The 15,718-nt window shown below is 38.0% G+C and overlaps 1 protein-coding gene across 1 annotated transcript; it reads right to left on the bottom strand.

The window, feature by feature from the left end:
* Positions 1-3,869: 3,869 nt before the first annotated feature.
* Positions 3,870-8,299, bottom strand: LOC126832311 (receptor tyrosine-protein kinase erbB-3). The gene is made up of 6 exons (XM_050563059.2): positions 8,102-8,299; positions 6,842-7,198; positions 6,451-6,588; positions 6,121-6,204; positions 4,756-4,874; positions 3,870-4,269 (listed from the first exon to the last, which is right to left on the bottom strand). The coding sequence occupies exons 1-6, from the start codon at positions 8,187-8,189 to the stop codon at positions 4,159-4,161; spliced, it is 897 nt and encodes a 298-aa protein (XP_050419016.1). The 5' UTR covers positions 8,190-8,299; the 3' UTR covers positions 3,870-4,158.
* Positions 8,300-15,718: the final 7,419 nt, after the last annotated feature.

Genomic DNA, 15,718 nt, shown 5'->3' with positions numbered 1-15,718 from the left:
GACCTTGACGAAAATTCAGTTGGCCTTAACAAATAGATCTTTGGTGCCCCCCCCCCCCTTTATCGAAAACCTTGTGAAAGTTATAGTGACTGCAGTTTTTAATAGATTTCTTTCAAATTTGGTCTGAAGTATTGGGTTATGGAGATTCCATGTGAAAATTTGGGCAATGAGGGGGATGATCCCTTCTCTCTAGATCTCTTGGAAAATATGGATGTGTTATTCTTAGCAAGCTGTTTGGTGGGGGGGGGCATAAATTTTGAATTTATTAACATTTCAAATACATGTCAATTTTTTTTATGAGATTTTTAACAATTCAGTGTGGCAGACGTGGACAAAAATTGTCATAATCATGATTACGGCCGCCACTGTGAGTAGTTAACGGCCATATATCATGAAATGTACGGATAATGTTGACAGTGTTTCTTGTGTTTTTCGGTGTCGATGTCGTGATTCGAGTTGGTACCTTATGTTTATTATGTCTACAATCATCATATTATGTTTGGCACCATATAGCCCTCTTGCAGCTGACGTGCTTGGTATTCTTTCAAGTAAAATGGTACACATAGATAATATAGATCAAGTTACTCAATACAGAGTGGCGTGCAGAGAGAGTCGGGCCTGGACAACATCAAACCTCTGCCAGTAGATCTAAATAAAAAAGAAATACAACACCAAATAAAGAATAAGAAACATTCGAGTTGTTGAAAACCTTTCTGGCAGAGTGTTTCACAAAGACAATGGAAGTAACATGGTCAATCAACTCTCGAATGTTATGAAATATGAAAACTGGAACAATCAGTAATTGAGGGGGTTTCACTCGAGTCTCATTCATTTGTCGAACCGCAACTCCGGAATATTAGAAACATGACGATCCCCATCAACGCAGGGTTGTTAGTGTGACTAATTATAATTGTCGGTACAGAACAGTAGGACGTTAAACTCCATTTCATTTCATTTTATTTATATGCATATAAAATGTTTTAATAAAGCAATAGTTACATAAACAAAACTTGTTTTATTTATCATTCTCAGTATCTTGTTACACAATACATTTTACTTTATAAACAGCTGTTCATTTTATTTAACTGATGATAAAACTATCCTGGTACTTTTCAAGTTCTTGACCAGAGAAGGGAATATGGGGTTTAACGTCCACTCGACACAAACTAGGTCATTTCGGTACTAACACATGGTTCAATTTTATTTCAACAATTCGCTTACACGTCGGGGTTTTTCGCAGTTGGAGGACCTGGAGAAAAGCCACAAGGTTGGTCAGGCGACCATATTCCTTGTCACGTACAACCGGGGATTCGAAACCACGCCAGTTGACTCAATGACAGGCCTTATGATACAGCCCGCACGTGCTACTATTCAGCCATCCAACCCCCCTCAGAGAAAGAGATAAATGAAATGGGTTTTAACGTCCGGGGAATCGAAACCACCCCTGTTGACTCAATGACAGACGTTCTGACACAGCGCGCACATGCTAACCATTCGGTCATCCAACCCCCAGTCCTTGACCAATTACACCCAATAAAAATGCTTACGTGGAAAGAAGAATCTATCAAACTAAAGGCAAGCAAAATGGTTCCTGTTTCCTTATTTCAAACTGTATATTGACAGAATGTAACATTTTACAAGAGGTAACAAATTACTTTATGTCCCACTTGGGGATGAATTTCTATAGGAGAAGACTATTTACGGCCAACTCCTGTTTAATTGTGAGTAGCTAAAACACTGATCGCCCATCTTAAAAATCACGACATACCTGAAACATAGTTATCGTTACACTTTAAAAAATATATACTAAACAGCAAAAAAACCCGTCAGTACGATTTCAAAATCAGAGAGACACTTTAATCAAATCATTCTAGAAAACGACTTAATAAATGGATCAAAGCAATTTTTTGTGAACAGTATGTTGACACATTAGTGATTAATTCATTACAATTCCAAGACATTACGAGAAGTTTTAGAGTCTGTACACAGTCTATACATCAGTATCTGGTGTGTCCACCGCGAGTGTCAATGTACAGCGTCTGTACATGGAGTGTACCAGACGATTGATGAACGCCATTGGTACCTGGAACCACACTCTCAGAAAAGTCTGGCGCAATCCATCGGCTATGTTTGGTCTCGGTACGACGTTATTAAGTCTCCTCTGAATTACATCTCAAAGATGTTCAATCGGGTTTAAGTCCGGACTAAGGGCTGGCCAGTGCATAACGTTTACACCGTTCTGCTGTAGAAAATCCCGAGTAACGTTGTTTCGATGACCTGCGAAATGTGGTATGACGTTGGGTCTGAGAGCTTTATCGATGTAGCGCACTGCTCTGATGCCGCCTACTCTCCCTGGACCAAGATTTTGAAATACCACAAGACCCACTCTCTGGTTCAGACCGATTCCACCCCAAACCATTATGTTTGGACCTCCCCATGAGTCTCGTTCCATGACACATTGGTCAGAATAACTCGGGTCACGTCGACGCCATATTCTGGTCCTGCTACCTACAGTTGCTACGCAATACCGACTCTCAGTTCTCCATTGCCTGTGTCGCCAGTTTTGGTGTTGTTGGGCAAACTGTAGACATTCACGTCGATGGCGAGGGGTGAGGATCGGTCCACGGTAAGTTCTACGGCAATGGGTGTTCTGTCTGATGTTCTGTCTGACGTGAGACGTCGGCGCAGTGTATCGGTACTGGTGGGTCTTCCGTGTGTTCCCACTGTCTGACGTGCTGTCGTACATGGCGGTCTTTTCGCCTTGTGGCAACCCTTGATATACCAGCTCGGGAGGCGATCATCCGTGGTGTTGGTGGACCGAAAGCGTTGCTGAAGCCTGTATATGGTCCAAACATTGAACTGGAAGTGATTGGCAACAGCTTGGGTAGTGTGGCCAGCGTCGAGTCCTCCAAACGCCTGGTTCCTCTGAGCTGTCGTGAGTCGTGGCATGCTGCTGACGTCGTAGTGTGAATGGGGTGCATTACATGACAATCATGGAGAACACATTACCATCTCAGATGTCAGGTTGAATTTTTGAGAACATTTCCTGGGTTCAATTCTGTGTTGGGGAAGGAGCCTTATTGCTCAGGTAAAGTCGGAGACGTGGTCACAAATATATAATAAAAACATATAATAACACGTTCTGGGACTGAATGTAAACATGAATATCGTCACATTGTCTTAAGTTGAGTATATTTCGGCTTAGTACACGTATTTGGAATGGCCCAGGGTCATGATTAATACAAAATGAGTTGTTGGCATTCCTCTGGCCAAATGAAGGACCCGGTTTAAAACTGTATAAATACAATATACGACCTTACCTGTCTATCAGATTGTGTAGTTCCTGTACAACCAACAGAACAAGAATTGTGACAGCATCCTTCTGATCCTTCCGTTATGTAACTTAAATGTACCTATCGCGAAGTCGTTAGTATCATAGACTGCATCTAAATATTTGAATTTCTATTAATGCGATGTTGTATAGCAGTTGTTCGGATAGGACGAAAAGATCACTTGGCAGTTGAAATTCGATACAAGAGTAGGCAGTAGCGCCGCTGTCCGGGCAAAATACCCATGATCTTTTTCGGCTAACAACGGGATCGAACACGGGACATCCAGGTTAAGGAGTCAATGACTTACTAAACCGGACAGATAGTAAGTAAGTGCACCAAACATCAACAAATCCCCATAGAACTAACCCGGCCCTTTTCTTGCCTTTGGGATCCTTTCATTGTCCTGGGGCCTCTCCACTGGACTTGTTTTTCCTGCCTTGTGGGCCCTGTCCACACTTCTTCATTGAATGTTTAACCCGAATCTTGCAGTTCTAACTGTACTAACTGACAATACACGGACAAAACATCAAAAATTAATTGAGTGCCAAAATTGCTTTATTGTCATCATAAATTCTTGTCTAAGCTTCAAACATAAATGAGTGAGCTAAACGTTCAAAAGGTTTTTTTTTAAAAAACAACCCCATCAAATATATTATGCAAAGTTAAGATGCAAATACATGGACCTAAGCCATTTAAATTTTAATTCAGAAAAAGGTCAAAGTTGACTTTTTCCAGGTGTTCAATTGACTATATTCTAAGGATTTAAGTGAAATCTCAGAAAGAAAACCCCAACAATGACTATAAGTAAATGAAAATGGTTTTCATGTTAATTGGTCGCCAAAATCTTCTCCTTGATTATGCATTCCTGTCCGATGTCATAATATCCTTCCGGGCATTTTGGCACACATCGACCGCCATACCGGAAGTATTTACATGTCTGCAATAGAAGAGTGATATAATGAACTAAATTCGTTGTAAGCAATATGGAATATGAAAGTATATCCTGGTAGGGCTACGGACCTTCATCGCTGAAACCAACTGGTCAACAATTCGAAACATTTTTGGCCGGTGTTCAAATTTCGAGTTGTATTATAATCAACTATATGCGTCGTTTAGTTTTGAGAGTTTAATAGGCCAGATTGATTTCTTTTTTGTGATACCAATAACTCCATTTTGTCTAGTAACTGGGATAGAAAAATCAGTCCGGTATAGTAGAGCAAACCTTCACGGTCAGATCAAGAGTTTGTTTTATTGTGGTGATGAGGCAATCTGAATTTGGATTCGTTTGAAGTGTGGCTTCTGCTAAAGTTTTTTTTCTGTTAAAATTCTAAATCGTATTCCACATTCTTCATCATCTGAATAATATTTGGAGGTAAATAATGGGACCAGGATTCGGTTTTTTAAAACCAACCAAACTCCTTACCAAACATTCCGAATCGGAAGGTCCATAGCAACCAACAGCACATTGTAGATGGCAACACCCAAAAGCTCGTGGGTTAAAACACCACGTTAAACACTCTTCTTGACACCGAAACAAAATACCTGTTAACATAAAGCAAGGTGGGAGTAAAATGGGCAAAGCAAGGTGGGAGTGGGGTGGGCAAAGCACGGTGGGGGGTAGAGTGGGGAAAGCAAGGTGGGAATATGGTGGGCAAAGCTAGAAGGAAGTGGGGTGGGTAAAGGAAAGTGAGAGAGAGTAGAGTGGGGAACGCAACGTGAGATTAAGGTCAGCATATAGTATTGCCTTAAAGTGGCATTAATGATTTCGCCTGTTAAGAAAATATAATTTTGGATTTAACTACACAGTTAAATCAGGAATCCCATGATATCGCCGACACATGTTGTAACGTTCAATTTCTCTTAATAGGCCAGTTCGAGCCTTCGCTAATTAAGAGGATCTAGCGTTAATATAATATTATTCAAACTTTATGATATTTATTTTCTTTTTAGAAGAGGCAGTGCTTCTTCAAAGACATATAACCTTACAATGGATACATGCAGCAAATAGGCAATGGGTTGATTTTGTTTCCATCAAATCTTGACCCCCCCCCCCTTCTAATTTCGCGTAATAATCGGGCTTTTATTATCGTATTCATTCATTTCGGAACGAAATAACTACGGGGGATGTTATCGAAATAACTACATGGCATGTTATCGTCCCAGTCATATAGTAATGTGATAGTTGCATCATGACAATTATCAAGGTCCGTTAACTGTAGGTGATCGAGAGGAAAACCAAGATAAGACCATACATTAGAAGTAGTTGTAAGTCATTTGTACATCAAAAAAATGGTGACCTCTATTATTCTGGCGCGTTATGGGGTGGTAGTTAGTCACCCGGGATGCTAACGCCCAGAGACAAATTGTCAGACATCTATGGGAATTCTCAATCTGATTTAAACACAGATCCTATTTCGTTTCGTTTTTTATAGTTCAAAATTTCGTTTTACTTGTCTTTACTGTAATTGGATCTGGAAGAGTTGTTATATAACCCACGTTTTGGATAATGTGGGGAATTAGCCAATGAAACGGTATGTTACGGCGAGTGTTTGGTGTGATGCGTACGGAACTGTGGGTAGCCCACTAGAAACAACAACGCTGATTGGTTAATCTATGTCTGGCGTCATAGGCTCAAAAGCCGCTCGTATGACTTCTGACGCGACCTTCCACTACAACCGGTCAGATCTTCATGTAGTGTAGGCCATCGAAAGTATGAAAAACGATACGAAATAGAGATCTGTATTAGGGAATTCTGAAAAGAATGGGAATAATTATTTTAAATCCTGACCTGTGTGGCACTGATCTACTTCCGGTCCCCAGCATCTTCTGACACCCCGTCCATCTCTTTCACATAACATAGAACAATTGCTACCTGAAATAAACATACAATAATCTATGTAGCAATTTCATCTGTCCAATAAAGCTACCGTAAACTCTAGCCCTTTTCCCATAATATGGGTTATCCTGTATCTATTCGATATAAGAGTAGGCCGGGCAAAATTTCCCTCATAGCACACTGTATGGCGTATGCCCGTCTTCATTAGCCCAGGACCTTAAATCCCATTTCATTTCATTTCATCAATATATTATCATGCATCAGCCATCTTGAATTACTCACAATGATCTTGAGGAGCGACGCCATGTTTCAATATGTCTACTGACGTCTGTTGGCCGAACGTGATGTCATTCCATGGTATTGTATTAACATAACACAACAGAGGATTTTCCACAAACAACGCTTTTCCTCGAGATATTTCTAAAATATAACAGTTAAATACATGTAGTTCAACTTCAAGATGCAGAAATACAAAAAAAATAATGTTAATTGGATTAGAATTAATCAGTAATCCAATTCATAGTTTTTTTCTATCGAAATAGGGTTTATCATCAACGTCCTAAATCAAATCAAGCAGAATTCCAGCTGCATAGCAGCTGTAATTGGAACTGAACTCGACGCATAATACAAAAACTAATAGTGTTATGTTTTAAAACAAGGTACATGAACATACCTTTTAAAGCTGGAAGATGAAGTTCTTTTAGACCTCGCACAAAATTTCGTGACGTCAGTGCCACCACCAGGCCATATTCCTGATCGAACAGCTTAAACGGTAAATCAACACGAATTATTTCTAGATTGGGTAGATGGAGGATTCGAACATCAGATAAAAGACCAATCAGAACATACCCCGTCACCAATCGAATATCTTGTAGAAATGAAAGGTCGTAGCTGATCGATCTGTCCATGAGATTCGTGATCTCGAGGTTTCCGAGAACAATATTACAGTTCTCATACCGACTTCTCAGATTCTTGTAATGAGTGCTAAAATTACCAGAAATTGTGAAGCCATTAGTTGTTCCCAAACATTCTGAAACATATATAATACTATTTAACTAAAGGGTTAGCACCAAATTCTGAACCTGCGATACCAAGCTAAAAGGAGTTAAATCTGTTTGAATTAGGTCAATCTGATGTATTATATATATTAGGTTTTATATATATAGGCGTAAAATTACCAACAAAGGCAGATTGTCATCCCACTAGACAATACATAACATAATTCTGTGAAATCGACACTTTGGCCAATTTGAAAGCTTAAATTTCCGCTGGTCTAAGACCCGTAAGGTATCATGCGTCATTGAAGAAAAAGCTATCAGATACTGAAACTATTTTATTATTAAGTTATTACTTTTGAAGGTTTGTTTCAACACATTTCATTGACTGCTACTTCAGCCATCTCTATGAAACCTCTATAAGGTAGGAATAGATGTTCTAATTTACCCTGAGGAACAAAATGAAATGAAATTGGGTTTAACGTCCTACTTTTCTGCACCAACAGGGGTAATGAAAACGGGCATACACCATGTAGTGTGCTACAAAGTAAAGTTTTGACCAGACAGTAGTGTTTCCGCCTACTCTTTGTCGAAGTTCAACTACCAAGGGTTTTTCAACGTGCACATGAGTTTTCGTCCCATCCTAACGACTAGACGATGTCCCGTATCAAGTTATCCGCACCACTGACAAGGGGAAACCACAGCCAACAATGGGTTCGAACCAGGGACCTGGTTAGTGGGCCTGTGCCTTACTCACGGGGCTACTCCTCGAGGAGATATTGTTATAGGAATTTTCTACGGTTACGTTCTTGCAATGTTGCCACCAATGAACGTTTCGAATGCATATACCAAGCAATCATTTGGATGCCCTACCTAAGCATACACTGAAATCTGGTTATTCTTCTACACTTGTCCATCTGCAAGAATGATAAACTTACCTCGTTCCAGCCTAGTTGACGATAAAATGGCCAAACGGAAAAACAAAACCGTTAACAGCAGAAGGTTATTACGATTCCAGCACGCCATTTTAAAATGTTTAAAGAAATATCCCAGACATTTAATACGTGTTAATGGTGATAGTATCAATTTGAAAACAACATTTTGGAATCCATGTCTAACATAACGATTCTATCTCATGCCTATATGAAATAGTGAACGAGTCTATCGGTTTACTTATGGATGGCATGTTTATGTTTATTTTAACAGGAGTGGGAACATGATATGAACAAAACTATATAAATATAGAATAAATATTTCAGGAAAATAAAACCATCATAAAATAGACAAAATAATTTTGACATACTGGAGAAGTTCAACACAGTTGGTTTTCTTACCCCCATTTTAAATCCCTTCAATACAGTAATTTTGTCATTGAGGACTGGTAAGAAATGAAACTGGGATTAACGTCCTACTGTTCTGCTCCAACTGGGCTAATGAAGACGGACATACAACACACGGTATGTTATGACAGCGGTCCTACGGCCTTCTCTTATTTCGAATTCCAGCTGTCAAGGGTTCTATTACTTGCACGTCAATGTATACACAGGACCTCGGTTTTCACCCCATCCGAATTATATGTTTCCCCTTGCTAGACCCTGGGGGAGCATTCCATTGAAGATTTATAACCAGTGCCCGGGCCCAATGCTGATTTCAAATGCACACATATTTAGTAATTCAAATCCAATAGGGGTAAAATCGGTGTATTTTACTAGTACAAACAAACAGTAAATTTTAGATAATAATATAATAGAATAGAACAAAACTACCTTATAATATATAGATAAAACACATAATTTCCTCAATAAAATTTAACGTCCATTGCTTGTGGGTCCGTGACCTTGTTAAAGATAATGTTCCATCTTATTCCAAGAAAAGATATATCATGATTATATCTGATGACGCACGCGGGGTTATAATATGCTAAACAATATCGGTGGTTATTTCTCAATATTCTTACTTTCTGTTGATAATAGTTTACATGGTGTATCTAAAGTTTAACATAAATTATGCAAGAGCTAAATTTGCCTATTACAGGTCTTTCTTTAGGCCTGAAATGTTTTCTAAATTATTAATTAGACATTAATTAACTTATCCAGGCCATAATCAACTCTCGATGGCATAGGATTTCTCCGATATTAAATAGATTAGAACAGTTCAGCCATATTTTGATTTAAGCTAAAAATGGAGGAGCGAGACTTAGCTTCGAGCAACCAGTACGGTGGTTGAAATTATTGCACACGTCTTGTCAAATCTTAAAAGACTAATATCTTCGCTCCCAATAGAGTAATTTGAATGAAATTTTCAAATTATTCATTTTACATTATCTATTTTCGAACTATTAGAGCAAGAATGGCTAGCTCTTTATCTAAATCCTACATAATGTATCTTTAATGAGAGTAATTAGTTATTTGTCCGGTCGGCTATTTCGAATCAAACATTCCACTTTGTAGCATATTAGCTAACGAGTTAATCATTGTTACACCATCAGAGATTCTCTGTTGAATTTCTGTTAATGATTCATGATTGATGACTAGTCCATGATTATCTTCTATTAAACCCTGGATATATTGGAAATCTTGTTTCAGAGAAGATATATCTTCATCTTTCTCTTCTATTATTTTATTCAAGGATCCCACTAATAGATGAAGCTCAGCAAGTTGTTCTTCCTGGTTCAATTTCTCCCGAAAAAGTTGTTTAGTTTCTAATTTCTGAAAGAGAAAAGAAGTATTAATAAAACTGTACATTTACCCGAGAGATACCTATCAAGTATTAGGTATACACAGAAGATAAATCAAGGCTACACTTGGAAAGGGTCTTTCCTGAAGAATCAAGAGTTGTGTCCACTCCTGAAGGCAAACAGTGTATCTTCACCCGAAGGTACTTCATTGTGTGTAGTTCTGGAGGCCCTCCATGAAATGTTATGACTATATCCGGAGGTACTCCGCCGGCGGGTATGTCTGATTCTGGGTGAACCCCATCAAGAATTGTGCCTATGCCTGGCGGTACTCCAGTATGGGTTTTTTCCACTCTTGGATGTGTGACGTCAAATGCCATAACTTCTGAATGAAATGGGTTTAACGTCCTACTTTTCTGCACAGACTGGACTAATGAAGACGGGGTATATTCTCCTAAAGGCACCCCATCATATGTTTTGTCTATCCCTGGATGTACGTCATCTAGTTATGGGGGCATGGTACAGATCTTACTCCTGAAGAAACTCCATCAAGAACTATGTCATTTCCTGGAGCAACTCCGTCAAAAACTATTTCTACTAAAAGAACCCCATTCATAAGGTGGGAGGGGGTGGCCTAACCTGGACACTTGTTGTATATTATAAATCAACCAATCAGGTGTATTATAATTATTTACCGTTTTCTCTAGCTGTAATCTTTGATTGTGTATTTGAATATCCTGTTGTATTACATCTCTCCATAAATTATATAAAGTCACCATGTACTTATACTAAAATTCAAAATGAAATTGTACATGAGATTAATAAACCGGGTCATTTCAGCTGAATTTTTTGTTTTAAAAAGCTTTAATAAGGAATCGTTTTAACAATACGAGATTATGTGACAGAAAGTGTCGTACAACAGACGACATAAAAGTCACCAATGTAACAAGTGCCAAAAACTTCAATGTAAACCGTTAGCTACGTGATCTGTCCATAGGACAAAATTCTTATCACAGATAAAAGAAATGGCTCTAGTGTTCTGGAAAATGTGAGTTATAGATCTTAATAGTAAGTGCGGGGGGACTGCAACACACACAAACTGACAATTAAACTTGTTTGAAACACCATGAATCACAATCCTGCAAAATTCGTCTGAATAAAAAATTTATATCTTACATTTTTTGATTCCACATGATGTGTCTTGTCCTGGTTATGGTCGTTGGTCTGGTTATTCAGGTGCTCCGTGTTGTCCTTGTCGTGCTCCGCGTTGTCCCCGTGTTCCGCGTTTTCCAGGTGTTCCGTGTTGTCCTGGTGCTCCATCTTTGTTCGCTGTTCCGTGTTGTTCTTGTGATCCGTGTTTTCCCGGTGCTCCATACTGTCTCGGTGTTCCATGTTATCCAGTTGCTCAGTTGTGTCCTGCTGTTCCGTGTTGTCCTGATGCTCCGCAATTACCTGGTGCTCATCGCCATATATAAACTGACGTGACTGACATCTTTTCTTCTTTTTCTTTGTTTTTGCCAATAGCTGAACATCATCTTCAATGTCATTTCCATTACTAAACAGTTTGTGACTATGTACACTCATGTTTTCATATTTGTCTGTCTTTCTACCTTTTTGATGTCGTTTTTTCTGCTTACGACTGTATCTATCCATTATATTTGTGTGATTGGGCTGTGTAGACGGGCTGGTTTTGTACTCGGTGGGTATATTTTCTCTCCTGCCCATACCTATATTTATGTCACATTTAACAACATCACTACTATTTGTTAATATCAACTTTTTCACAGTAGACCTACACATTTTGTTCTCTTTTAAACAATTGGGATTATTTTCGTTATCCGATTCCAGACTCTGCGCCTGTAACATTGTTGAGTTATATCCCTTTTTCGTAGGCATCCGTATTTTATGTGTCGAAATTTTGGTTTCTTCGCTTAGATTTATCAGGGACAGTGAAAGTTTTTCCTTGTCATCACAATCCGAACCAAATGGTTCGAAATTAAAATCTTTAAAGCCGTCGTGTTTGCTTTTATCCCTTTTTTTCTTCTTTTTAACTTTCTTATGTTTGGTGATGTTAGTTTTTAAATCACAAGTCTGTGTGTCCGGTCCTAATGTGTTTATTTTGTTATATTTCCTGCGGTGGCAATGTCTGTGTTTCTTTCTCTTGCTCATATCTGGAGGAAAGACAGTGGAGGCTTTTTGTTGTTGGAGGGAGGAGTGCACAACGTTGCCTAACAATCTTTATGGGTCATTGGTTTATCCACGTTTCGTTTTAACACCTAGAAATTCAGTCCTCAAAATTACATATCGTTTGGCTTTAATTATTTAGATCTACAAAAAGAAGAAGGTAAAAGAAAATAAAAGAACAATTCAATCGAAAAACAAATCATGGTTTAACGATTAGCACTTTATTCCTTTAGGGTTTAACGTAATCTAACTTTACAAAGGTGGCCGGGGGTCAGAAAATATCGTTTTGCTCTCTGCGATTAGAATGACAAAATTGGTTTTTTATTTCAAAATTTCGGATACGCTGAGATTCAACTGTTAAACAAGCAGTGGTGTGACCTATTAGGCTACTTAGATATGTGATTACATTTTATATACCGGTTGACCAATAGGTGAAATAAACATTTTTATTTTTTCAAATTAGGCCTAGGTAGATATGTGATTACATTTTATATACCGGTAGACCAATAGGTGAAATAAACATTTTTATTTTTTCAAATTAGGCCTAGGTAGGACAGCTTGTACAACACCCATAAGTTAACACCCATAATTTAATTTCACTCTTTGATTGGATGCCCCCCTCCCCACACACACCGGAAATGCCCGGGGTCACCGCCCCATCCCGCTTCTCTGCAGGCCAATGTAAACGAGCGAAAGAAGGGTTCAATGTGTTCAGGGGCGGATTGGAGCCTGGAAAATTTTGAAAAATGAACCCCAAATATGCCATTTGGTGGCATATCTGATTATAATCTCTGTCAAATAATATATCTCATAAATCGGTTAATTTAGGCCAAAACCCCGACTTACAACCATCAACCTGTAAAATTATCATATCGTCATATTATTAATTAACGTATTATCATTGTATCGTCAAGAGTCAAGAGAATTTAACTGGTTAAAAAATGGGACTAGTTAAGAAAATTTTGACCATTTGATTAACCAGTTAAGAATATTGAATAAGTAGGAATATCTTCATTGAAAAATGTGTCCCATTTTTGTTGCTGGGAGCGCTAGTTCAGTAGTTGATTCCTCCTTTGATGGAAGGCCACGAGACACATTGGTACAGGGAGACGAAAGTGAAATTCGTGAAGTCTATTATACCAGCCCATTCTAGACTCCAGTGATGTCGTGGCGGCCCGTTAAAGCCAGCGGCCACATACAACATGATCATCATCGCTCCATGGCCGGTCCAATACCCCCCCCCCCCATATAATGTTCAGCAGAAAAAGAAAAAATGTTTATTCGACGAATTGGACAAAATTATTTTTTTCATTTTTTGTCCGACCGGCCTTTCGGGCGATCGCCCGCCCGAACGCCCGATGGCTTCCACCAATATTAAAATCGCTACAACTGCTCCGTATGGAATAAAATCTAAGAGGCCTATTTTCAAAATAACCGTCACACACAAAATATGCACGTGCGAACTTCCCCCGTAACATTTGAGCTATAGCGTTCGAACGGGGATACAAAGATTGTGTAAAGATAAATTTGACAGCAGTTTAACAGTTTAGTATAATATATTTATGGAAAAACCCACATTTTATAGCGGACATTAACCACTCCGAAACAATGTATACATTTGTAGTGATTTACCTGTTATTCGCTGTTATGTCACGTGATCTCTTGGAGCAGACGGTCATCATAATGGTTCAATCTATTAAATGGAACGGGCTCAAACTTTGCATGACCAAACTCCCCAAAACTGATCAGCAGCAAATATTCGCTTGGCCGCTAAATGAAGACATTGAAATTTCCGACATGAAACAGGTTGCAAAATACCATAAAAGGATGTTTTCACGAAAGAAAATAATTATCAGTCTCTACAGCAGTTTATCATACCAGCCCACGTGGTCAAGTTTGGTCAATATATAACGGGTCAGGTAAAAGGTTTCTGCTGCTGTGGATACTTTATCATTACCGATAGACTCTACTGATAAGTTGTCGATAGGGGGCTGAGAATATCACATATTTTACCCATCAAGATAAAAAAAACAAAAAAACGACCGTCTTAATTTGGAAAGCGCAACGCGTTATATAATTACATAATGAAGATTCGCGGATTTTATTCCAAATTTTACCAGAATATCAGTATTATTATGTTGAATAATTTTCGTTTGTGTAACTTCTGCATTTCCAATGGTTACCCATCAATTTAACCCAGTTGAAGATAATCAAAATAATTACATTCTCTACTAGAAAAACAAGATACTCATCAAAACATTCCCTCAAAATGTGTTATCAGATTCACTGAGATAGTACTAAATCAAATGAGAAGAAAAAAAGTTAACCAACATTGTTATGGCCTAAATTTAGCGATGGTTTAGACCTGGATTTCAGTAATGTTGTGGATGCTATTGGTTATTAGATTACTGTAGCACCAAGACCACCTATCCAGTGTCAGGTTTAAAAATGTATGTACCAAACAGGTTTATTAATATATTAACTTCTCAAGTGAAAAAATGTATGTACCAAACAGGTTTATTAATATATTAACTCCTCGGGTGAAAAATTGCATAAAGTTTGCAGGTTACAATAAACTCGGGACTATATTTATAGCAATTCTCTCTTGATCAGAGACTATTCACTATAGATTCCTAATCGACACGGTCAACACCCTTCAATATATTTATCAGATGATTCTGACATGTTGGCTTTTGTGTGGTTATACAAATCAAAATCATCGGTATGTTTAAAACAATGTTACTGGTAAAGGAATGGCATGGATTTAGCATTAAGCCAGTGGGGAAGTGGATTACTAGTCTGATTCCAATTGCCATCAAACGAGTTGTCTCCCTTCCACTGTTAGACTAGACAGATAGATTAGAAATTTGGTTTCTCGTTAGCATTTTATCCACAAAACATTTTCCGGTCATCCGATTAAAATTAAGCTATTCAGTAGACTTATCGTCTCATAAACTTCAATAATATTAAATGTTTTCGTCACTGCCATACAATACATTCCAATTCATCTCTAATTTTGGAACTAATAATAATTGTGCATAGAATTAAGTCTTCTGTTTTTGGAGATTCGGCAGAAAGCCTACTCCTTGTCACAAACAATCCTGTGGACACATTATTCAATGACAGACCTTATGATCTACAGCAAAAACGTTAGACGACACAGAAACCATAGGACATTTCTTTTAACAATTGTAAACTATAGCCAATTACATTTTTTTTTTCAGGAATATATAAACTAGACACTGGTATATAAAACGACAAAATATATCTTTATATCAAACATTTCAAAATAATATATACAATTACCACACTCTTACACTCTTATTAATTCTTCATATTATACTCAATAACTCCCAAAATATTCTGATAATCAGACAATCCTTGTGAAACATAATAGCTGGGAGCAGGATTTTATTTTTTTGGTTTTGATTTTGTCAAAGACTAAAGGACCATTAATTGTGACTAATGGGTCATGCAGTCTTTATTTATTGTATAAATGGCCAAATAATATCATTGTCAGCTATACTACAGAATGATTACCAGAACCGTTTTCCTTAATTTCCTTTCCATTTTTTTGAATAAGTTCTTTTTGTAATTTTAACAGGGCATCTCTTCGAATTTTGAGAAAAGTTTCTGGAGTTTTCCATGAATTATAGTCATTACCGTATATGATATAGCTGTATACAGGTCTTTCATC

This window comes from Patella vulgata, chromosome 9 (genome assembly GCF_932274485.2).
Source record: "Patella vulgata chromosome 9, xgPatVulg1.2, whole genome shotgun sequence".
Lineage (NCBI taxonomy): Eukaryota > Metazoa > Mollusca > Gastropoda > Patellidae > Patella > Patella vulgata.
This window is presented reverse-complemented; position numbering and strand designations above follow the sequence as displayed.